The sequence below is a fragment of the Salvelinus alpinus genome, chromosome 23 (genome assembly GCF_045679555.1).
Source record: "Salvelinus alpinus chromosome 23, SLU_Salpinus.1, whole genome shotgun sequence".
NCBI lineage: Eukaryota > Metazoa > Chordata > Actinopteri > Salmoniformes > Salmonidae > Salvelinus > Salvelinus alpinus.
The window spans coordinates 23,384,613-23,408,803 of record NC_092108.1 but is presented as its reverse complement, the minus strand read 5'-3'; the positions used below and the strand labels follow the sequence as shown (position 1 = coordinate 23,408,803).

Below are 24,191 nucleotides of genomic sequence, written 5' to 3'. Positions count from 1 at the left end.
TAAAAACCATACATCTACAGTATATATATATATATATATACAAATTGCACTGGAAGGAATAAAGTGCTGGGATGTGAGAGCATGTCTTCTGCCATTTGCAGTATTATGTTTGTTTAGGAGTCATATTGTTGAATCGCTACCATGCTTTATTACTTTTAGTACTCCCGGTGACTTTAAAGTCTTGTCGTGTTGGTTAATGAACACACAAGCACACTTCAGCCAAACCCTGGCCTGCCTGCCTTACGCATGCATGTAGTATATGACCTTTTGTTCCCTTCCCTGGCCCTCCCCTGGCCTGTTGTTTTTGTTCTATCCTGCTGCTGAAAAGTACGACTGTGGTTTTTGGGGCGGGGTGTCTGTGTGTCTGTGCGTTGGGAACGCAGTGAGGCACACGTGAGGACTGGAGTGGTATGTTAGGGTATAAGGAAGGGGAGAGTCCCGGTCAGCTGACTAAGCTGTCACCTGACCGGCAGTAGTAATTTGACACCTCTGCTCCTGCCATGCTGCTACCTCTGGTAAACACAGGAAACACACACACACAGGCACATGCACGCACACATTGGAACACAATGCACAGGCACTCACTAGTCCACAACCAGATTGAGCTGGCTCAGGTGGGGGGGTCAAGAATATGGGATATGGCATTGAGGTCTGGGATTTCAGATTAAACCCCTGCCTGCCTGCCTCTCTGCTTGAGCCTGTTATTCAGTGTCCAGTGTTGAGTAATAGGAATTTGCCCAATTTTAAAATATTGTTTCCATTTAGTCAACTGAAGTGATAATGTTGTCATGTGTTTTTTGGGTGTAGTAATGCAATATTTGAAGGAATCTTGGTTCTGTTTTTTTATTTTGTGTTTGTTTTAAGAAATCATTATTGATGGATTGGGAGCGGAGTATTGTTGATGGATTGGGAGCGGAGCTATTATTCTACAATGTAGAAACTATAAAAAATAAAGAAAAGCCAGTTAATGAGTAAGTGTGTCCAAACTTTTGACTGGTACTGTATGTTAGTGTAATGTTGGCCTAGTCTATAACCCAATGTAGGCCTAGTCTGGCCCAATGGCCCACTTAAGTCGTCTAGCTCAGGGATGGGCAACTGGCGGCCGCCGCATTCCCCCTTTTGTAGGCCCACCAATAAACCCCCCCCCCAAAAAACTTTTTTTTTTCAAACAATTTTGGAACTCAGTCATGGTCTCAACTTACTGTTGAGAGTTAGAATAGTAGAATACACAAGCTTCAATTTCGACATTTGGTTGTGCATAAGCATTTTTTTTCTGTCACTGACAGTCACCAAATTAGCCCATGTCTGCTAACATGTTTTATACTAGTAAGTTAGTCTAGTGGCAAGCTATCTAAACTTGTAGTAACATGGTCGGATTACCGACCGGTGGGCCCCCAATGATTTTGTTAGTCACTTTCACTAAGATATTATATAAAAAACTGCAAATGTTTCTCTCCACCCTATGGCAAACTGTGTAGAATTGCAGGAAATGAACTTAAAAATGTAATTTTTTCTCTCCGCTGTCAAGAGGGGGGCCGCTAAGTGTTTTTTTCACAAGGTGGGGCCCAACAAAATTTCACTTAGGACCCCCAAAAGGCACATCCATACTCACACATGCTGACTGCATGTGTGAGTATGGATGTGGGTTTGCAAACCCGCGAGCCACTGTGGCCCCTCATGATGAGTTCAGATTTTTTTGTTGCCCCCACCCCCATGGAAGTTGCCTGTCCCTGGTCTGGCTAAAGGAAGTAGGATGGGTGACCTGAAGACCTTGTACTCAGTCCCCAATATATATGACTCACTCTTCTGTTCAGCTAATTTTCTCTGGTCCTGTTGTTGTTGGATTTATAGACTGTTCCTTTCACATACACATGGGACAGAGGAATCCAGGATTTTATTTATGCTCGAAGAAGAAGATGTTTAGTTCCAGTAAATTCGGAATTGAATAAACAAGAAGATTAACTGTTTGCAGAGAGGGAGTGAGGAGTAGAGAGGAGAGGAGGGAGAGAGGAGGACAAGATGGGCGGGAGAAGAGGATGAAGGGGGAGAGGAGGGGAGTGAGGAGAAGGAGGGAGGGAGAGAGAGAGAGAGGAGAGGAGGAGGAGGGTGGGTATTTTCGCAGTAGAGCAGGGAACACAATGTGCTGCAGGGATCCAGTTACATGCATGTTTATCACACTCTGTGACATGATTGGTGGACTGCACAGAGGAAGGAATCCCGCCTCCACACCTCCTGCCAATGAGGCCTCTCGGCTGTGTTCTTAGTGTGTGGGTCGCTTACTTACTGTGGGGCCTGCCAAGTGGTGTGTGGGTGAGTCAATGTGTGAGGAGGTATGTGTGCTCAATGGATCTTAATTCCTGGAAGAACCCCCGAGGTGCTGAGAATTCCTGTGATTGCTCACAAATTCCCAAAATCAGCCTGTGACTGTTTGAGGAAGTGGTTCTGGAGAAGGCTAAAAAGAGGGGCTGAATGGGGGATAGTTTTAGTTTAGAGGCTGGGTGGGTGGGTGGTTGTTTATGTCAAGATGGTAATACCACGAGACTCCTCTCTCTCTCTCTCTCTCACCCCTCTCACCAACTCTATCTCTATATACTCACTTTAGGTCTTCAGGTTTGAACATGCTCCGCTGTTGACAAAATTCTAAACTTGTTTTGCCTTAAGTTCTGTGCCACAGTTAACTCTAAAACAGTGACTGTTTAGACTGGCCATTGTGTACAAAGTGAGAAATTCTGGATCAGACTCTGATTTCAGGTCAATTTTGTTAACATTCAAAAATGAGAAGTGATTGTCAGTTTAAATCAGAGAGTAAGGGGTCTTTTTATTTAGTTCCACCCAAAATGATCAATCTTCCAAATGAATGTAGCTATAAATATGTGTTTGGTAACTAATATGCACTAAGATACACAAATGCACAAATGTCTTGACCACAGCACAAAGACATTCTAGCTGTAACAGGAGACATGTCAACACTATATTTAGTGTCACTGTAAACAATTTAATATTAGACTGCTTCTCTGTCCCTGACTTCGTTGTTTGTTTGTTTATAAATCACAAAAGTCCAGAAGTGGTGGGCGGAGCTAAAAAGTTGGCTGTCAGAAGTATTACAATGTAAACTTACTTTTAATCCATCGGTCTGCTTCATTTCAAGGCATGGTACATGGGGGAGTAGTGAGATAGCTAATGGGCTGGACGATTCTCGTCTCATCACTCATCTTGAAAAAACATGGACTAAAAACGTGGAAATCAATTAATCCGCCGTCATTAACACAATGGAAATATCTAATTATTTATTATTGAAATATCGATATGCAGTTGAAGTCGGAAGTTTACATACACTTAGGTTGGAGTCATTAAAACTCGTTCTTCAACCACTCCACAAATTTCTTGTTAACAAACTATAGTTTTGGCAAGTCAGTTAGGACATCTACCTTGTGCATGACACAAGTAATTTTTCCAACAATTGTTTACAGACAGATTATTTCACTTATAATTCACAATTCCAGTGGGTCAGAAGTTTACATACACTAAGTTGACTGTGCCTTTAAACAGCTTGGAAAATTCCAGAAAATGATGTCATGGCTTTGGAAGCATCTGATAGGGTAATTGACATAATTCGAGTCATTTGGAGGAGTACCTGTGGATGTATTTCAAGGCCTACCTTCAAACTCAGTGCCTCTGTGCTTGACATCATGGGAAAATCAAAAGAAATCAGCCAAGACCTAAGAAAAAAAAATGTAGACCTCCACAAGTCTGGTTCATCCTTGGGAGCAATTTCCAAATGCCTGAAGGTACCATGTTCATCTGTACAAACAATAGTACGCAAGTATAAACACCATGGGACCACGCAGCTGTCATACCGCTCAGGAGGGAGACGCGTTCTGTCTCCTAGAGATTAACGTACTTTGGTGCGAAAAGTGCAAATCAATCCCAGAACAACAGCAAAGGACCTTGTGAAGATGCTGGAGGAAACGGGTACAAAAGTATCTATATCCACAGTAAAACGAGTCCTATATGGACATAACCTGAAAGGCCGCTCAGCAAGGAAGAAGCCACTGGTCCAAAACCGCCATAAAAAAGCCAGACTATGGTTTGCAACTGCACATGTGGACAAAGATTGTACTTTTTGGAGAAATGTCCTCTGGTCTGATGAAACAACAATAGAACTGTTTGGCCATAATGACCATCAATATGTTTGGAGGAAAAAGGGGGAAGCTTGCAAGCCGAAGAACACCATCCCAACCGTGAAGCACGGGGGAGGCAGCATCATGTTGTGGGGGCGCTTTGCTGCAGGAGGGCCTGGTGCACTTCACAAAATAGATGGCATCATGAATATATTGAAGCAACATCTCAAGACATCAGTCAGGAAGTCAAAGCTTGGTCGCAAATGAGTCTTCCAAATGGACAATGACCCCAAGCATACTTCCAAAGTTGTGGCAAAATGGCTTAAGGACAACAAAGTCAAGGTACTGGAGTGGCCATCACAAATCCCTGACCTCAATCATATAGAACATTTGTGGGCAGAACTGAAAAGGTGTGTGCGAGCAAGGAGGCCTACAAACTTGACTCAGTTACACCAGCTCTGTCAGGAGGAATGGGCCAAAATTCACGCAACTTATTGTGGGAAGCTTGTGGAAGGCTACCCGAAACATTTGACCCAAGTTAAACAATTAAAGGCAATGCTACCAAATACTAACTGAGTGTATGTAAACTTCTGACCAACTGGGAATATGATGAAATAAATAAAAGCTGAAATAAATAATTCTCTCTACTATTATTCTGACATTTCACATTCTTAAAATAAAGTGTTGATCCTAACTGACATAAGACAGGGAATTTTTACTAGGATTAAATGTCAGGAATTGTGAAAAACTGAGTTTAAATGTATTTGGCTAAGGTGTATGTAAACCTCCGACTTCAACTGTAGCATGGGTGACCAAGGAAAAACAAATTGATACAATGTTAGGCCAAGTGGCAAACAATAATGCAGGCACTAAGGATAGGGGTGTGAGCATGTGGGTCTGGGCAGAATAGATGTAGTTATTTTTTATGTGCGTCTTTAAATGGTTGTTTGTATGCGTAAGTTTGTATATGCAGTGTTTTTTTTTTAATGTTTAAATGAAAAAATATTATTAAAAGAAAATTGTCACAATACTATTCTCTGATAAGTATATAGTCTTATAAATAATGACAGTATAAGCATGGATGATGATTACCTTATTTGCCTTATTGAGTAATTGAAACTTTGCCAAAGAGTGTAGTAGACTGATATTTCTTCTTTGTTTATTGGACTCATCCATTGTCTCCTATACTTGAGTATGATTTAGATTGGTAATTGTCAATTACCAAACAAGTTAAAACAACACCTTAATTAAACACTATACCGTTCCCTAGGAAAGTAATGTGATGTGAAGAATGTAGTGAGATATTTTCAGGTCCCTTGAAATGAACACAATGTTTACCAACACCGTTTATATATCCAATCATGTGACTAGAATGGAAACTAACAGACTCAAAACGTTCCCCATGTCTGGAAAATAAAAATTTAACATTTGTCTGTTACGAGCCTATCCCTCCTCCTCCTCCCCCTATTTTTCCTCCCTCTCTCCTAATGGAGGGCATAGAGCACTAAGAGAAGCAGTCCCCTCCCTGTTGTCTTTAACCTGTCTTTCACCTCCCTCTTAGGACTGGTAAGTACAGGGGCTGTGTCTGGACTTGAAGGGCTGACTCCTATCTCTTTCTGCCATCTCATTCTGCCAAAACTTACTGCTAACTCCTCATATTAACTTCTCCTACTAACTCCTCCTGCTGACTCCCTCTGATATCCATCTGTTAGTCCTAGTAACTCCTCCTGCTAACTCCCTCTGATATCTCTCTGTTAGTCCTAGTAACTCCTCCTGCTGACTCCCTCTGATATCTCTCTGTTAGTCCTAGTAACTCCTCCTGTTGACTCCCTCTGATATCTCTCTGTTAGTCCTAGTAACTACTCCTGCTAACTCCTCCTGCTGACTCCCTCTGATATCCATCTGTTAGTCCTAGTAACTCCTCCTGCTGACTCCCTCTGATATCCATCTGTTAGTCCTAGTAACTCCTCCTGCTGACTCCCTCTGATATCTCTCTGTTAGTCCTACTAACTCCTCCTGCTGACTCCCTCTGATATCCATCTGTTAGTCATACTAACTCCTCCTGCTGACTCCCTCTGATATCCATCTGTTAGTCCTACTAACTCCTCCTGCTGACTCCCTCTGATATCTCTCTGTTAGTCCTAGTAACTCCTCCTGCTGACTCCCTCTGATATCTCTCTGTTAGTCCTAATAACTCCTCCTGCTAACTCCCTCTGATATCTCTCTGTTAGTCCTAGTAACTCCTCCTGCTAACTCCCTCTGATATCTCTCTGTTAGTCCTAGTAACTCCTCCTGCTGACTCCCTCTGATATCCATCTGTTAGTCCTACTAACTCCTCCTGCTGACTCCCTCTGATATCTCTCTGTTAGTCCTAGTAACTCCTCCTGTTGACTCCCTCTGATATCTCTGTTAGTCCTAGTAACTCCTCCTGCTGACTCCCTCTGATATCCATCTGTTAGTCCTAGTAACTCCTCCTGCTGACTCCCTCTGATATCTCTCTGTTAGTCCTAGTAACTCCTCCTGCTGACTCCCTCTGATATCCATCTGTTAGTCCTACTAACTCCTCCTGCTGACTCCCTCTGATATCCATCTGTTAGTCCTAGTAACTCCTCCTGCTAACTCCCTCTGATATCTCTCTGTTAGTCCTACTAACTCCTCCTGCTGACTCCCTCTGATATCCATCTGTTAGTCCTACTAACTCCTCCTGCTAACTCCCTCTGATATCTCTCTGTTAGTCCTACTAACTACTCCTGCTAACTCCCTCTGATATCTCTCTGTTAGTCCTAGTAACTACTCCTGCTATGTCCTTCTACTCCTTGGTCGCTGGGAGCAGCAGTATGCAGTAGCAGAGCAGCACATCTTGTTTACTAGGCCAAAGGTCCTCTCTCTCAGCAGCCAGCCTGTCAAACCAGCCACCAACCTCACACAATTCAACATAAACCCTATTCACAAAGCAGAGGGTTTGGGTTTGGTTCAAAGCAGTGGTTTTGGGTTTGGTTCAAAGCAGTGGGTTTGGTTCAGAATGTTGGTTCAATTAATATTATATTCTTACGCCATCACCAACATAAATTATTATATGAATAAAGATTATAAATGATAGTCAATGGACTGGCAAACGACAACCTTTTCTTGCAACCCTCAATTTATTTCACTCCATTCTCCCTGTTCCTATGTGGATTGATCCCAGGCTGTGTGAGCTGGTCCAGGACGGCTAGGGGATGTTCAGTGTGGTCCAGCTCCACACCCTGCCAGGACCTCCTTCACCTCTACACCAGGAGGTCGGAGAGAGTCGCACACACACCTACGGACACAGATTCACACACACACACAGACACACACATACACACCATCTAATGTAGGCCGTTTCACCTGAACTTCAACTTAGGGCTACAGACTATTGTTAGTCCAAGGTTTGTATTTTCCTATACACATGTATTTATTAAGATTTTGGTGATTATTTGCGAGTCTCCCTAGCAGGGCCAACACAGCTCTGGACTAAGGCTTGTGATATCTGATATCCGAGCCTGAAGCTAAAGCTACAAAAACAGGTGTGAACTGTGAATGATCAATAGCTGCCAAATGTGTCGCCATTATGAAAGCCATGGACAGTTTCCACTGCACTCATTTAACCTATGTACCTCTCATAAGAACTTTCCATCCTGAGTTCAAAATGGCCGCCCACTGATCCTCCTGCCATGTCACTGTCCCATGTTTACATGTAAAGTGATACATCATCGGTGCACGCACTGAACCTATGAGTTACTTTTCACAGTCAGGAGCTCAGATTAGTAACAGTTTAGGAACTGGTGTGGGGACATTTAGAGGAGGGGTTAGAGTGCATCCCATAATGCCGCAGGGTGTTGTCTACAGTCAGCCATGATGGATATATCACCTTCAGGAGCAAAAACAAAGGCCCAATCCCAAATCGACCCCTAAGCCCTGTGCACATGTGGAGATCTGAGAGGATTGGACAGGTGAAAGCAATACGGTGAAACTTCCACCTAGCCTATCAGAGGTCAAGGTGGTGTGATAACCATATTATGTACAACTGTTAAATCCTCTCAGATCTCCAGAAGTGCATAGGGTTTAGGGGTCAATTTGGGATTGCACCAAACACATGTAGCCACCATCTTATACTCTGTGCAAAAGAAAACATCCATGTCATATACAATAGCTGGTGTTCAATCTTTTAAAAAGCCTCTCAAGGCTTAAACAAGTGTTATTAATAATTTGTTGGCACTTAAAAACCTCCACATTTTAACCATCATTAAATCAACAATTACATAACGCTGATATAATGATGTACAGTCAGTTTATGATAAATGTTAATGTTGTCCTTGACTCCCCCTTTTCAGTACTCACATACTCCCACATGTAGAAAGCTACAATAACGCTACAATCAGATCTCAGTAACAAAATAATGTGTGAGGTGAGCTCAGTCTTTACCCTGACCTGTTGGACCAGCCTGGGCTGCAGAGCCAGTTATGTACACAGATACCCTGTGATTAGGACCTGGGGAACTGGTTCCTAACAACAGACTGAGTGACAGCATGAGCAGGAATAGCAACGTCAACTCCACCTTTCACACACTGACTAACTGGTGGTCCTGAACTCAAAAAGGACAAGTTTAATTTATTTTGGTTTTGGGGTGGGGATGCTATCGCTTGTTTTCAGGTTTTGCAACATCCAGACGCTCAGCCATCAAAACTGTCAATTGAAACCAATAGAAGCCATACTTGTTTTTGTGTGTGATTTACATAGGGTGTTTGTTCTAAGTTCCACTTTTCAGTGTGTGTGAGATTCATAGTGATAAAGGGAGGTGTGTGTGTATCGCACCAGTCTCAGCATGCTTTCTGTTGATTCTGTGAAACTATAAAGTGCCCTGCCTTAACAGATCTGTGATTCCATAGAAGTGAAATGAACTGTGATGTTGTTGCATCTCCCTCTCTGTATAGCTTGTACCTCATTGTCTTCTTCATCTTCTCTCTCACAGGTATAACAGACTCTTAAACCTGATAGACAGTCTGGCCACCTGTAATACCCCTCTAATTTATGAGAGTTCCAAATTAAGCAGCAGCAGCTGAAAAGATGAGCTCCTACAAATATTGAAATTTAAATGTTTTTTTAGAGTAAAGTACATCGAAAAAAAATCAAAAGAAAACTGCAAACTGAATAGGAGACCAAACAAGCAGCAAACAAAGAAGAAAGGCTTTTGAAAAAGTAACAATTTTTCATAAAATTATACCGTTTTCTTAGCTAGCTAAGTTGTTTACCTGTTGCTAGGCAGTTGCTAGGGACATTCCTGAAAGAAGCTAGCTAGCTAACAAGGAGTGTCTAGTTGGCAGAAGAGAAGAAGGGACAAAGAAGGGACAAAGTGGGACAAAATAAGGACAGAAGAAAAGGGAAAGGGGACATTAAGGTGAAGCAGTCCTCTAAAGACACAAAAGACAATAATACAAGAAACAACACTTCTATTGCCTCTCCCTCTACGATACGCACTCCCGGTTTGGTTTGGAGCGAGTAGTTGCATTCCGCTTTGCTCCACAGGTAGTATTACAGGTAGTATTACATTTCATTTCATTACAGTACAACAGTTTGATTTGTTTGATCTTAGCTGGCTACATAGCCGTCTTTGTATCCAAGATAATTGTGTAGTCTAGAGTAATTGTCGAGGTTACCTAGCCAGTTAGAGGTTACCTAGCCAGCTACACTTTCAAACAAAGTCAACAACGCAGCCACTGCTAGCTAGCCTATTTCACCAGCCAGCAGTACTATATCATTTTAGTCAATAAGATTTTTTGCAACGTAAGCTTAACTTTCTGAACATTCGAGACGTGTAGTCCACTTGTCATTCCAATCTCCTTTGCATTAGCGTAGCCTCTTCTGTAGCCTGTCAACTATGTGTCTGTCTATCCCTGTTCTCTCCTCTCTGCACAGACCATACAAACGCTTCACACCGCGTGGCCGCTGCTACTCTAACCTGGTGGTCCCAGCGCGCACGACCCACGTGGAGTTCCAGGTCTCAGGCAGCCTCTGGAACTGCCGATCTGCGGCCAACAAGGCAGAGTTCATCTCAGCCTATGCTTCCCTCCAGTCCCTCGACTTCTTGGCACTGACGGAAACATGGATTACCACTGATAACACTGCTACTCCTACTGCTCTCTCCTCGTCTGCCCACGTGTTCTCGCACACCCCGAGAGCTTCTGGTCAGCGGGGTGGTGGCACTGGGATCCTCATCTCTCCCAAGTGGACATTCTCTCTTTCTCCCCTGACCCATCTGTCTATCGCCTCCTTTGAATTCCATGCTGTCACAGTTACCAGCCCTTTCAAGCTTAACATCCTTATCATTTATCGCCCTCCAGGTTCCCTTGGAGAGTTCATCAATGAGCTTGACGCCCTGATAAGTTCCTTTCCTGAGGATGGCTCACCTCTCACAGTTCTGGGTGACTTTAACCTCCCCACGTCTACCTTTGACTCATTCCTCTCTGCCTCCTTCTTTCCACTCCTCTCCTCTTTTGACCTCACCCTCTCACCTTCCCCCCCTACTCACAAGGCAGGCAATACGCTTGACCTCATCTTTACTAGATGCTGTTCTTCCACTAATCTCATTGCAACTCCCCTCCAAGTCTCTGACCACTACCTTGTATCCTTTTCCCTCTCGCTCTCATCCAACACTTCCCACACTGCCCCTACTCGGATGGTATCGCGCCGTCCCAACCTTCGCTCTCTCTCCCCCGCTACTCTCTCCTCTTCCATCCTATCATCTCTTCCCTCTGCTCAAACCTTCTCCAACCTATCTCCTGATTCTGCCTCCTCAACCCTCCTCTCCTCCCTTTCTGCATCCTTTGACTCTCTATGTCCCCTATCCTCCAGGCCGGCTCGGTCCTCCCCTCCTGCTCCGTGGCTCGACGACTCATTGCGAGCTCACAGAACAGGGCTCCGGGCAGCCGAGCGGAAATGGAGGAAAACTCGCCTCCCTGCGGACCTGGCATCCTTTCACTCCCTCCTCTCTACATTCTCCTCTTCTGTCTCTGCTGCTAAAGCCAATTTCTACCACTCTAAATTCCAAGAATCTGCCTCTAACCCTAGGAAGCTCTTTGCCACCTTCTCCTCCCTCCTGAATCCTCCTCCCCCTCCTCCCCCCTCCTCCCTCTCTGCTGATGACTTCGTCAACCATTTTGAAAAGAAGGTCGACGACATCCGATCCTCGTTTGCTAAGTCAAACGACACCGCTGGTTCTGCTCACACTGCCCTACCCTGTGCTTTGACCTCTTTCTCCCCTCTCTCTCCAGATGAAATCTCGCGTCTTGTGACGGCCGGCCGCCCAACAACCTGCCCGCTTGACCCTATCCCCTCCTCTCTTCTCCAGACCATTTCCGGAGACCTTCTCCCTTACCTCACCTCGCTCATCAACTCATCCTTGACCGCTGGCTACGTCCCTTCCGTCTTCAAGAGAGCGAGAGTTGCACCCCTTCTGAAAAAACCTACACTCGATCCCTCCGATGTCAACAACTACAGACCAGTAGACCATCCCTTCTTTCTTTTCTCTCCAAAACTCTTGAACGTGCCGTCCTTGGCCAGCTCTCCTGCTATCTCTCTCAGAATGACCTTCTTGATCCAAATCAGTCAGGTTTCAAGACTAGTCATTCAACTGAGACTGCTCTTCTCTGTGTCACGGAGGCGCTCCGCACTGCTAAAGCTAACTCTCTCTCCTCTGCTCTCATCCTTCTAGACCTATCGGCTGCCTTTGATACTGTGAACCATCAGATCCTCCTCTCCACCCTCTCCGAGCTGGGCATCTCCGGCGCGGCCCACGCTTGGATTGCGTCCTACCTGACAGGTCGCTCCTACCAGGTGGCGTGGCGAGAATCTGTCTCCGCACCACGTGCTCTCACCACTGGTGTCCCCCAGGGCTCTGTTCTAGGCCCTCTCCTATTCTCGCTATACACCAAGTCACTTGGCTCTGTCATATCCTCACATGGTCTCTCCTATCATTGCTATGCAGACGACACACAATTAATCTTCTCCTTTCCCCCCTCTGATAACCAGGTGGTGAATCGCATCTCTGCATGTCTGGCAGACATATCAGTGTGGATGACGGATCACCACCTCAAGCTGAACCTCGGCAAGACGGAGCTGCTCTTCCTCCCGGGGAAGGACTGCCCGTTCCATGATCTCGCCATCACGGTTGACAACTCCATTGTGTCCTCCTCCCAGAGTGCTAAGAACCTTGGCGTGATCCTGGACAACACCCTGTCGTTCTCAACTAACATCAAGGCGGTGACCCGTTCCTGTAGGTTCATGCTCTACAACATTCGCAGAGTACGACCCTGCCTCACGCAGGAAGCGGCGCAGGTCCTAATCCAGGCACTTGTCATCTCCCGTCTGGATTACTGCAACTCGCTGTTGGCTGGGCTCCCTGCCTGTGCCATTAAACCCCTACAACTCATCCAGAACGCCGCAGCCCGTCTGGTGTTCAACTTTCCCAAGTTCTCTCACGTCACCCCGCTCCTCCGCTCTCTCCACTGGCTTCCAGTTGAAGCTCGCATCCGTTACAAGACCATGGTGCTTGCCTACGGAGCTGTGAGGGGAACGGCACCTCCGTACCTTCAGGCTCTGATCAGGCCCTACACCCAAACAAGGGCACTGCGTTCATCCACCTCTGGCCTGCTCGCCTCCCTACCTCTGAGGAAGTACAGTTCCCGCTCAGCCCAGTCAAAACTGTTCGCTGCTCTGGCACCCCAATGGTGGAACAAACTCCCTCACGACGCCAGGTCAGCGGAGTCAATCACCACCTTTCGGAGACACCTGAAACCCCACCTCTTTAAGGAATACCTAGGATAGGATAAAGTAATCCTTCTAACCCCCCCCCCCCCCTTAAAAGAGTTAGATGCACTATTGTAAAGTGGTTGTTCCACTGGATATCATAAGGTGAATGCACCAATTTGTAAGTCGCTCTGGATAAGAGCGTCTGCTAAATGACTTAAATGTAAATGTAAAATGTAAAATTTATATTGAGAACCCATGGTATTATGGTTCATTTATGTGAGCATAAGAAACTGCCTATGCAAACTCTCTGTACTGACTAAATTAAAACTCAGACACACCGGTAGGATTGTCAAATGTTTGCCTGCCGACAGTACTTAGCACCTCTGAACAGAGTGTCGGAAGTCAATCTCTTTTATGTTCAAACAGCAAAGACCTTGGAAGTCGACAGCTTTTATCCCCTCTATACCTGCCTCCTACACAACAAACCCTGAGACATACTGCAGGTAACTAGTGACACACACACACACACACACACACAAAACTGAAGTCTAACCCAACTCAACAGTTTTAGATGCTTTTGTCTCTCCTCCTTGTTTTCACCTCCCCAACTATTCCTCCAAACATGTATTGAGTTGTTAACTTCAGATTACGCCTTTTTCCTTTACTCTGACTCTTTGTTGAACCTGTAGAAATCAAATATGAATTGTAGTAAGTAACTAACTACCTGTTATATGTTTCAGTATGAGCTCAGCAGCCATCGCTGTAGCTGTCATCCACCAAAAAATGCAGGTACTTTCAAATGCATGTTGGAATTCAATAAGAATGTATAGACATCACTGAGAGACTGTCCTCTGTGATATGTATCTTATTAGAGACGTATAGATGTAAATCAACTGAAGAGTTGACAGGAACATGATCACGTCCTGTTGTGGTGGACAGACGCTGGTGATTTGAACTGACTGTTGATAAGAGAAGAGGCAACAACTGACGTAGAGAGCAGCCTTCACTATCTGTATGCATACTAAAATATCTACCAGGAATTATTTTCCATTGATCTGTGAAACCTTTACACTTTGACCTCTGGGAGGGAGAAACAGTAATAGCCCAGAACAAAGTGAGTGGCAAAGTCCAATGCTTCCTGTCTATACAACTCTTTTTCATGTCAGTCATCAAATAAATGAATCAGAGCAACCACACTGAGCCAGCAGAGCCTTGTGCTTTTTATTTGATGCACAAACAGTTAGACAGAAATGTGTTTATTCACTAAGACACTTGATAAGTGTGTCTGACACTGACTAAGGGACTGGAGTCAGCTGTGTGTGTGTGTGTGTGTGTGTGTGTGTGTGTGTGTGTGTGTGTGTGTGTGTGTGTGTGTGTGTGTGTGTGTGTGTGTGTGTGTGTGTGTGTGTGTGTGTGTGTGTGTGTGTGTGTGTGTGTGTGTGTGTGTGTGTGTGTGTGTGTGTGTATGTGTGTGTATTGAGGCAGCACATAAGGGAGTGCTGCACACTTAGAATTGTACTTTCCAAGTAAGCTCATAGTCTCTCACACCCATTTATTTCTCTCCCTCTCCCTCTGTCTCCGTCTCTCTTTCTCCCTCCCTGTCTATCTCTGTGTCTCTCCCTCTCTGTCTCTGTCTCTCTCTCTCGCTCTCTCTCTCTCTCTCTCTCTCTCTCTCTCTCTCTCTCTCTCTCTCTCTCTCGCTCTTTCTCTATTAATCTGCAGTAATGACTGATCCCCTCTCGCTTTTTCTCTTGTTCTCTTTATTATGATATTGGCTAATATATGAATGATACCTCCTATTCCCATCCCCCACTATATATCTCACTCTCCACCCGTCCCTCTCCCCTCCAGTCTCAAAGTAGTGATGTGGGTCAGAGCCCAGGGGAGGTTTAGCTGGTGGTAACTGAGCCCAGTCTGCAGCAGCAGCCCGGGGGTGTGCATTCATCTTAAGACCGCTAGGTGAGACAACCACATATCATAGTCGTAGTAGTACACTATCTCAATAAAGAAAATATCAGCAAAGTCAGTACTAGTAGGAAAAGACAAGTGCCAGATTGTTGTCATTTATCACCTCCAATGTTAGGTTCAAACTACTTTTTTATGATGCTATGCCATTATTTCTCTCCATGTTCAGGTGTGTGCGTGGATCCTGTGCGTGGAGCAGTCATTTGTGCAGCCTTTGGTATCTGTGTGATGCCCAGATACTGAGAGCACAGTGGGCCCATGGTCACTAGCATTGTCCCAGACCCAGTACTTATCCCCTGATCCCAGAAACACCACCTAACTCTCTTTGCATGTTCTCAGGTCAGTATATATACTGTACACATCATTCACCTTTGTGGCTTGAAAGTCACGCTGTTTTCCTTAATCAATTATTTTCAGGGTTGGCCCAGATGCTGTTTTGTTACAGAAACACGAACAGTTGTTATTTTGAGTGTTTTGTGGCTGTAGCCTATCTGTATGTCTTGCTTTGTGAGAAACAGAGAGGCGTTCTTGTGGTTAGTCGAATGCATTGTGTTCTTCCGCTGTTATTCACATTTACCCTCAAGCAGTTGAGCCACTGATTCTGATAACCTTTTAAGGCCCACCATTGTAGCTAGCTGTGGACTGAAGAACAAATCATTCAAGGAATGTACTTTATAACACTCACACCTTGTTGGTATAAATGCAAAGTCATTTGTGAGTAACATTTACTTGGTTTGTGTTCTTTTTATTGGATTAATCCAATATGTTTTGGTATGTGTTTATTGAATGACTTATCAATCAGGACAAGCTGCTCTTTCTCTATTTACTAATGGTAATTAAGATAAGATAATAGACAACCTTCCAAGATATGTAACTTTCAAAACACAGAAATCTGGCCATCATGCATAATACGGGCCAGAGTTCTGTTTTTTGAAAGTTACATATCTTGAAAACTTGATTGCTGACATGCAAAACATTTTGGGACTATATCAACAATGGACTATTGAAACAAATGCCAAAATATATAGTTTTTGGGTGGAGTTGTCCTTTAAGTGATCAAATAAAACTAAAGAGTAATGTAAGCCCTTAAGGTACTGGAAACAAATCCATTCACTGTCTGTCTGCACTACAGCCTATTTTATGTGCAAATGTAGGGAAAGTTGAGTAAATCACGATAAGCTGCATCTGTTAACATCCTGTGTCACAGCAGAGATCAAAGGTGAAACTGTTAACCCTCTGGATTAGTTCAGGTCTCCTTCCCTTGTCCTCCATGTTGGATCAAACTGTGAACCCTTTGGATTAGTTCAGGTCTCCTTCCCTTGTCCTCCATGTTGGATCAAACTGTTAACCCTCTGGATTAGTTCAGGTCTCCTTCCCTTGTCTTCCATGTTGGATCAAATTGTTAACCCTCTGGATTAGTTCAGGTCTCCTTCCCTTGTCTTCCATGTTGGATCAAATTGTTAACCCTTTGGATTAGTTCAGGTCTCCTTCCCTTGTCCTCCATGTTGGATCAAATTGTTAACCCTTTGGATTAGTTCAGGTCTCCTTCCCTTGTCTTCCATGTTGGATAAAATTGTTAACCCTTTGGATTAGTTCAGGTCTCCTTCCCTTGTCCTCCATGTTGGATCAAATTGTTAACCCTTTGGATTAGTTCAGGTCTCCTTCCCTTGTCTTCCATGTTGGATAAAACTGTTAACCCTCTGGATTAGTTCAGGTCTCCTTCCCTTGTCTTCCATGTTGGATCAAATTGTTAACCCTCTGGATTAGTTGAGGTCTCCTTCCCTTGTCCTCCATGTTGGATCAAACTGTTAACCCTCTGGATTAGTTCAGGACTCTCTCACTGGTCTTCCATGTTTGATCAGCTGGCAGAATAATACAACAAACGCCAATGCCTGAATCACACTATTTACACGAACCCGAACCTTGCCGTCCTGGCTCAGATAGTTTTTTTTCTTCAAATTGTCCTTTCCAGCACGGTTCCAGCAACTATGGTAACCAGGCCAGCACGGTACAGCTCTGCTTGGCTCTGTAGCATAGAAAGGGGTATAATATATCTTTATCTACACTCTTAAGTACCTTCTAACTTCTGGCAGCTTGCCTGGCTCTGTGTGAAGGCTCAGAGTTTTTATGATCAAGTTGGAAATGATCTTCAGTGCCTTCAGAAAGTATTCATATCCCTTGACTTATTCCACATTTTGTTGTGTTGAATTCTGAATTCAAAATGTATTAAATGTATTTGTTTTTCACCCATCTACACACAATAACCATAATGACAAAATGAAAAAGTGTATTTAGAAATGTTAGCACATTTATTGAAAATGAAAAGCAGAAATATCTCATTTACATAAATATTTACACCCACGAGTCAATACATGTTAGAATCACGTTTGGCAGCTTTTACTGCTCTGAGACTTTCTGGGTAAGCTGGTCTTGTCCTTTCCAGCACGGTTCCAGCAACTATGGTAACCAGGCCAGCACGGTACAGCTCTGCTTGGCTCTGTAGAATAGAAAAGGGTTTAATATATCTTTATATACACTCATATACTTGGGCGGAAGGTAGCCTAGTGGTTAGAGGCTGAAAGGTTGCTGGATCAAATCCACGGGCTGACAAGGAAAAAAATATGTTGGTCTGCCCATGAACAAGGGGCAGCGTTGTACAATATTAGCACATTATTATTTTTATAATTCTTCAAGATCTGTCAAGTTGCTTGTTGATCATTGCTGGACAGCCAAGTCTTGCCATAGATTTTCAAGCAGATTTAAGTCAAAACTGTAATTAGGCCACTCATGTCGTCTTTGTAACGATCGTCTGTGGTGGTAGAAGGATCGGACCAAAGCGCAGCGTGGTAAGTGTTCATGATGATTTTTTATTAAAACTCAGAACACTAAATAAAACAATAAACGATGAACAAACGAAACAGTACCGTGTGGCGACAAACACTGACACGGAAACAAACACCCACAAACCAAAAGTGAAACCCAGGCTACCTAAGTATGATTCTCAATCAGGGACAACGATTGACAGCTGCCTCTGATTGAGAATCATACCAGGCCGAACACAAACCCCAACATAGAAAAACACACATAGACTGCCCACCCCAACTCACGCCCTGACCATACTAAATAAAGACAAAACAAAGGAAATAAAGGTCAGAACGTGACAGTCTTGGTAACCAACACCAGTGTATATTATTTTTATTCTGTACAGGCTTCTTTCTTTTCACTCTGTCATTTAGATTAGCATTGTGGAGTAAATACAATGTTGTTGATCCATCCTCAGTTTTCTCCTATCACAGCCATTAAACTCTGTAACTGGTTTAAAGTCACCATTGGCCTCATGGTGAAATCCCTGAACTGTTTCCTTCTTCTCCGGTAACTAAGTTAGAAAGGACACCTGTATATTTGTAGTGACTGGGTGCATTGATACACCATCCAAACTATACCGTACTCTAAGGGATATTCAATGTCTGCTTTTTTTTTACCCTTCTACCAATAGGTGCCCTTCTCTGCAAAGCATTGGAAAACATCCCTGGTTTTTGTGGATAAATCTGTTTGAAATTCACTGCTTGACTGGGGACCTTACAGATACTTGTATGTGTGGGGTACAGAGATGAGGTAGTCATTCAAAAAATGTATGTTAAACACTATTATTGCACACAGAGTGAGTCCATGCAACTTATTATGTGACTTGTAAAGCACACTTTTACTCCTGAACATATTTAGGCTTGCTATAACAAAGTGGTTGAATACTTATTGACTCAAGACATTTCAGCTTTTACTTTTTAAATAATTTGTAAAATTTTCTAAAAACATAAGTCCACTGACATTATGGGGTATTGTGTGTAGGCCAGTGATACAAAATCTAAATTTAATACATTTTTAATTGAGGCTCTAAGAAAAAATATGGGGGGGAAAAGTCAAGGGGTGTGAATACTTTCTGAAGGCACTGTATCTTACATAAGTTGGTGTGCATGTGTGTGTCCCAGCCGCATCTCGGGCCATTACCTGAGAATGTGTCAGTTTGGTTAAGGGAGTAAACGCTTGCTATCCAGATCATCTCACAGATAAGAATTACATTTTTATTTTCTTACAGAGCTAGTTATATCTTTCTTTTTTAAGCCAAACCACAGTGGAATATTGATAAGATGGTTAAACCGCTAAGTCCCAGTTCCCGCCCTTGTTGCTTCCCTATGTGAGCCAGGTTGGTCAGTGTGGTGTCCTGTAGTGGTTTGTTTCTCTGGCTGGTGCTGATGGTTGTGTTGGTGTTTGCAGGGTGTGATAGTTGGTGTGAATGAGGACATGGCCTACTCCTGGGAGTGATGTGGGAGTGACTGCTTGGAGATGGCACCCCAAAAGCTGTAAGTCTTCAATTCACTTGCTGATAAGCTATAGTGGATAAGCCTAATAAACTGATTGAATTATTGGTTTACCAATACAATAGAATATAATAGCTGAATTTTACCCAGAGGGGTCTCGGGAACTCGGGATGGCCGGGAAATGTGAAGTCATCATCTGCATTATAACACCTTATGTCTGTGCTGTCTCTAGTCAAGCATTCGATTGTGTGGCTTGTGATTCCCTGGTGAGAGTCTGTGATTTTGAGTTCTAGTTATGTGAATGTGTATTGGCAAATGTCTGTATTTTCAATGTGTGATAGCAGTGTATACGCATATAGTAGCAGACATTGAAGTATGATCAAATCTAATCTTAATCAAGGTGTGAGCTCAAAACATCTTATCACTTTAAGGGTATCCTCATACTTCTGTATTTCCTTACAGTGTTGCTGTCAAATAAAGTATTTGATTGTATCGTTATGGGAACGTGAAACTGTCGAAAAAAGGCTCTGAAATAAAGTCCATGCTTATAATATCTAATAACATTCTTATAATGCATGTGCTGTAATATATGAAGAACTGTAGTTTGATGGACCAGTACGGACCATTCAAACACCTAGTATGGTGACTATTCTCTCTCTCTGCTGTTTTCTAGCTCCAACAGAGCACCATCATGTCTGTGTTGTACTCTGCAGCCTCTGGCTATGAGGTGAGTTCTCTCTCGCTCACCTGTTATGTAATATACGGTACATTACCTTCCTTTTATTTATGTAGACAGTGCTTATCTCTCAGTTAAGTGTGGTTAAGTGCACCTGTACAGCATCTGGATCCTCCCATGTGTCAGAACAAACTCAGTATATTTGCTGACACAGTGACATCATTGTCATCTGTCCAATGTCCCATAGTTAGACTGTGATAAGAGATCTGTGTCATATTGGTAACAATGATTTGGGAGACAGGCGCAGGAATGCGTAATAGTTTGTTTTATTATACCCCAAATTACGGCGTGCCGTGTAAAGGCACAGGGACGAACACCAAACAAACACGTACACAAAACACAGTGTTGAAACCCAAACAAAGGTGTGCGCAATGAAAGTTCCGGAGGGATCCGTGACAATCTGTTTAGAACAATGGCCTCACTCACTCACACAGATCAATAGTGTAAGAGAAGCCACATGATACTAGTGTCGCTGAAGTTGGATCTATATTGCCTTCTAATATACAACAACTAGTTTCACCACATACCACCATCAGAGCCATATATCTAAATGTATGGCTCTGACCATCATATACCATCAAGCATTCTTGGTATATTCTTGGCTTACATCCATTATTGAGAATCCGGGCAACCCAGGTTAACTGAAGTGGATCAGCACCACATACCGTACCCAATACATATATTGTCTATTGAATTTTTGCATTAGGTGTTTTCCCCCCGCCAATCTAATAATAACAATACTGTGTTTTGTCGTCAGAAACTATATGATAAGAGTAACATTGACATTTGATGGTTAGCTTAGCTCCCAACTTTTGTTCTCATTGAGCATGTCTAACTTGTATGTAAGACAATAGCCTAAGACTATTGATCCATGGTTAGGTTTTGATTGCCCATGTGCTGGAGTTTCCAGGTTACAAGGTGGAGAATGTGTTGGGGAGGGAGGTGGGCCCCATCAGCGCTTACGTCCGTGTGGTCACCAGGAAACCTGCCCTGTGCATCGGCCTGGAAGACATCTGCCTCTGAGGCTGTCAAAGTGGGGAGTGGGACCCCATGAAATAAATATGTAAGACTGAGGCCTCCTCAGCCCAGCCCCACAAGCTCTCTCTGTACAGAATGTGAATAATTGGTGAAAAATAGATCTGTTTGTGTGTTACTGATGCGTTAGGACCCAGGAGCTGACAGCCCAAGGTTAGAACTGACAGACCAGAGGAGCAACATATGTCAAACTTGGCCCACGTGGGTCCAACTGGTGACTGTAAAATATGCCTGTTTGCTGTAAATAGCCACACGTTTCTCTGTGTTTCCTTGAATATCTACCTCCTAATATATCTCTGAAGATGAATGGTGCTTATACTCAGTCAATAAACCTTGTATTATGCTAGTGTATGTATAGTTATTATAAAAATAAAAAAAATGATATTACCTTTTTCTGGTCTTTATTTAAATAGCTGTGAAAATGTCATTCTACAGAGGTGGCCCAACTCCAACTGAGGTAGATTCTTGGCACCACCAGATCCAAATAAAACCCACTTTAACCATTCCAAGTTATTTCTAATCACTGATGTGTATTAATAATCTATGCATCCCAAACACACACATAGACCAGATGATTTGTATGACTTTTCAGCCCTTTTATTAGAGATTCCATATAGACAAACATTTCAAGTTTTTTATACAAACTATATAAAAATGTGAGCATGCTCTGGCTCTTATACAAAGTTTGGAATTATAAAAACATGTATCATATCTGCTATAACAATATGTAAATGAAGTGGTAAAATAATTTAATATACAAAAACATTTTTCCCAAAAACGATTATGGCAGCAACATGGAAGTAGGCCTCCAGTTTCCAGTACATTTCCAGTGCCATAAATGTACGCTTGTTTGTAATGCATCTGTTACACAGATGGTAATAAAAGTCTGTTGAGGTATGTATTTCAAAAGTTCAGTTCAGTTCATTAGAAAGTGACCATTTGTCACCGAATGTCCCCACCCGTGGTCCCCACAAACGAGGAATTGTGATTGGGAAGCTGCTTGAAGAAATCCCTCAGCCCAGTGAGCTCACGGTTTAGCTGATCGATGGTTTTGTGTAATCTGTCATTCTCTGAACCCAGTTCAAGCATATTTTGCTGCATTTCCACGTTGCGTTGCTTTGCCTTGTCCCTGCTTTTCCTCACCGCAACGTTATTCCTCTCGCGTCTCTGGCGGTACTCATGACTGTACCTGTCAACATTCTTTTTCCCTCTGTCCTTGCCGACCTTTCGAGGAGAGGACTGGGTTGAGCTGACACTGGAGTGGCTTGAGATGGGCTCTGGGGTTGTTGGCGGAGTTGGTTGTCCCATGAGACGGCTCACGGAGGTCTTTTCGCAGGTTTCTATCTGGGAAGGTAACGACGAGGACATGTCACTGTCGCTCCAGTCCGATTCCTGCTTGATCGGTGCGCTGAAGGCCCCCTTGTCAAATCCCCCCTTGGGCTTCCTCTCGAACTCTTTTTGGCTTCCAAATGCGTATGCGTTGGTTGAACAACTTGACATATGTTGCATGTTGCTGGACGATGTAGTCGAGGCTGACATGCAGAAGTCGGTCTTTTCTTGCTTCACAGTGTTGAATAAGTCAAGGAAAAGTTCATCGTTGCAGAGTTCCAGGTGTGGCACTGCTGTCATCGACTCGATGTAGGAGCTGAAGTCGATGGCACTCTCGTCGTTGTACATTGCAGGGGCTGTACTTAGCTCGGCCATGGTGCTTTCCTCGCCCGTGCCATGATCACCTCTACCGGGTTTACAGATCCCCTGGAGACCGCTGCTCAGTTTATTGTCGTAGAAGTTGATAGGCTCCACCGCCCAACTCATGTTGCATTGTGAAGACACGCACTGAGAATCCAGGCTGTATATGTCGCACATGAACTCTGCTTTCTGCCCTCGTGGGATCGGACGTCAATATATTTCGTTAGTAGTCAAGTAGTTGGAACAAGTTTGATACAATGCAACAATGTATCACGCTCACTCTGTATTAATGGAGCTTCTTTTTATTTTCCACACCGTTGCTTCTTTCAAGTGGTGTTTAGGTTTATCCTAAAATAGTGGCTGTATAGTCACTGTAGGTTATGACCTGTTTCTATCTTCTCTGAAGCGTCTGTATTTCGCGGAGTGTATTTTGTACTTTCCCCTGCTTACGTCAAAGGTTTAACTCCCCCTTTGACAAGCCAGTAGAGTTGAGTTTGAATCACGTGGTCGCCTCTTTACTACGCCACCCTCTTTACTACGAGTGTATTGATTTACAAGTGCATCATTTCATGCTGCGTATACCAAGCCAGTTTATAGACCCTTTTGTATTTGCAAACTTTACCGCAAGAGGGCGATGCGGGCAAGTTGGTGGCAGAACACGGGGGAGTTCTTATAGAACGCCAGCAAAAAAGCCTCTATTTACATGTTGTTTATTAGTGCATTTCACACTACTTTTGGATTATAATTGGATGTTAAAGGCTCGTATGAATGTCCTGCTTAATATAATGTGTGTGTCATAATTGCAAATCAACTGCATTATGCTTAAAAAACACTTCAACTTCAACCAGTAAAATGGCGCTTTGGCTAACTTTTGCTAGTTTATGCCAATGAGCATAAGCATTCTAGATAACAACTGCTGCATCCAAAATAATTATTTTACAAAAAAACATTTGGAGATGGCTTTCTTACTGCAGCCAAGAGTCTCGCGTGACGTCAGTGTGTAGCGTACTGAAAAGGGTCTACGGGCATCAATCACCTGTAAACAGAGAAGTGAGGTTCGAGGTCATGCTGAGGAGTATTTCTGTCTGTAATAAAGCCCTTTTATGGGAAAAAATGGGTCGGTCCTTGTTTCCAAGTGGGTGGACCTATGCTCTCCCAAACCCAACCACGGCTGCACCCCTGCCCAGTCATGTGAAATCCATAGATTATGGCCTAATTATTTTATTTCAATTGATTGATTTCCTTCTATGAACTGTAACTCATCGAAATCATTGGAATTGTTGCATGTTACGTTTATATTTTTGTTCAGTATATTTGTAATCACACATTTGGTGTTAAACAATTGCTGTTCAATATACGCAGTTATCTACGTGAATGAAATTCAATGTCCATGATGACCCTGGAAATTATTATTAATTTATTTTATATATATATTACTATATAGCAGGGAATGCAGTCATTACTTATAAGAGCAATTCTGCATGTTTGATGTGTTCCCACGGATATGCATTCGGTATTTTTCCAGTGATGATATTCAGAACACATAGATATTTCTAGTGG

The 24,191-nt window shown here is 43.3% G+C and overlaps 1 protein-coding gene, 1 long non-coding RNA gene and 1 pseudogene across 2 annotated transcripts; 2 read left to right on the top strand and 1 right to left on the bottom strand.

Moving 5' to 3' along the window:
• The window catches only part of LOC139551245 (nuclear pore complex-interacting protein family member B11-like), a 43,834-nt pseudogene extending 28,994 nt beyond the window's left edge, over nucleotides 1–14,840 (top strand).
• Nucleotides 14,841–15,064: 224 nt separating this feature from the next.
• LOC139550610 (uncharacterized) lies at nucleotides 15,065–20,933 on the top strand. Its single transcript, XR_011670090.1, has 4 exons — nucleotides 15,065–15,194; nucleotides 19,128–19,213; nucleotides 19,845–19,898; nucleotides 20,818–20,933. It is a non-coding gene; the product is annotated as an uncharacterized lncRNA (long non-coding RNA).
• A 581-nt stretch (nucleotides 20,934–21,514) lies between these two features.
• Nucleotides 21,515–23,069, bottom strand: LOC139550606 (CCAAT/enhancer-binding protein delta-like). The gene has a single exon (XM_071361601.1). It carries the CDS (start codon nucleotides 22,806–22,808, stop codon nucleotides 21,885–21,887), a length of 924 nt encoding a protein of 307 aa, XP_071217702.1. The 5' UTR covers nucleotides 22,809–23,069; the 3' UTR covers nucleotides 21,515–21,884.
• Nucleotides 23,070–24,191: the final 1,122 nt, after the last annotated feature.

What these genes read in the sequence shown, in the direction of transcription:
- LOC139550606 (XM_071361601.1), bottom strand. Translation starts at nt 22,808, where the DNA reads ATGTGCGACATATACAGCCTGGATTCTCAGTGCGTGTCTTCACAATGC.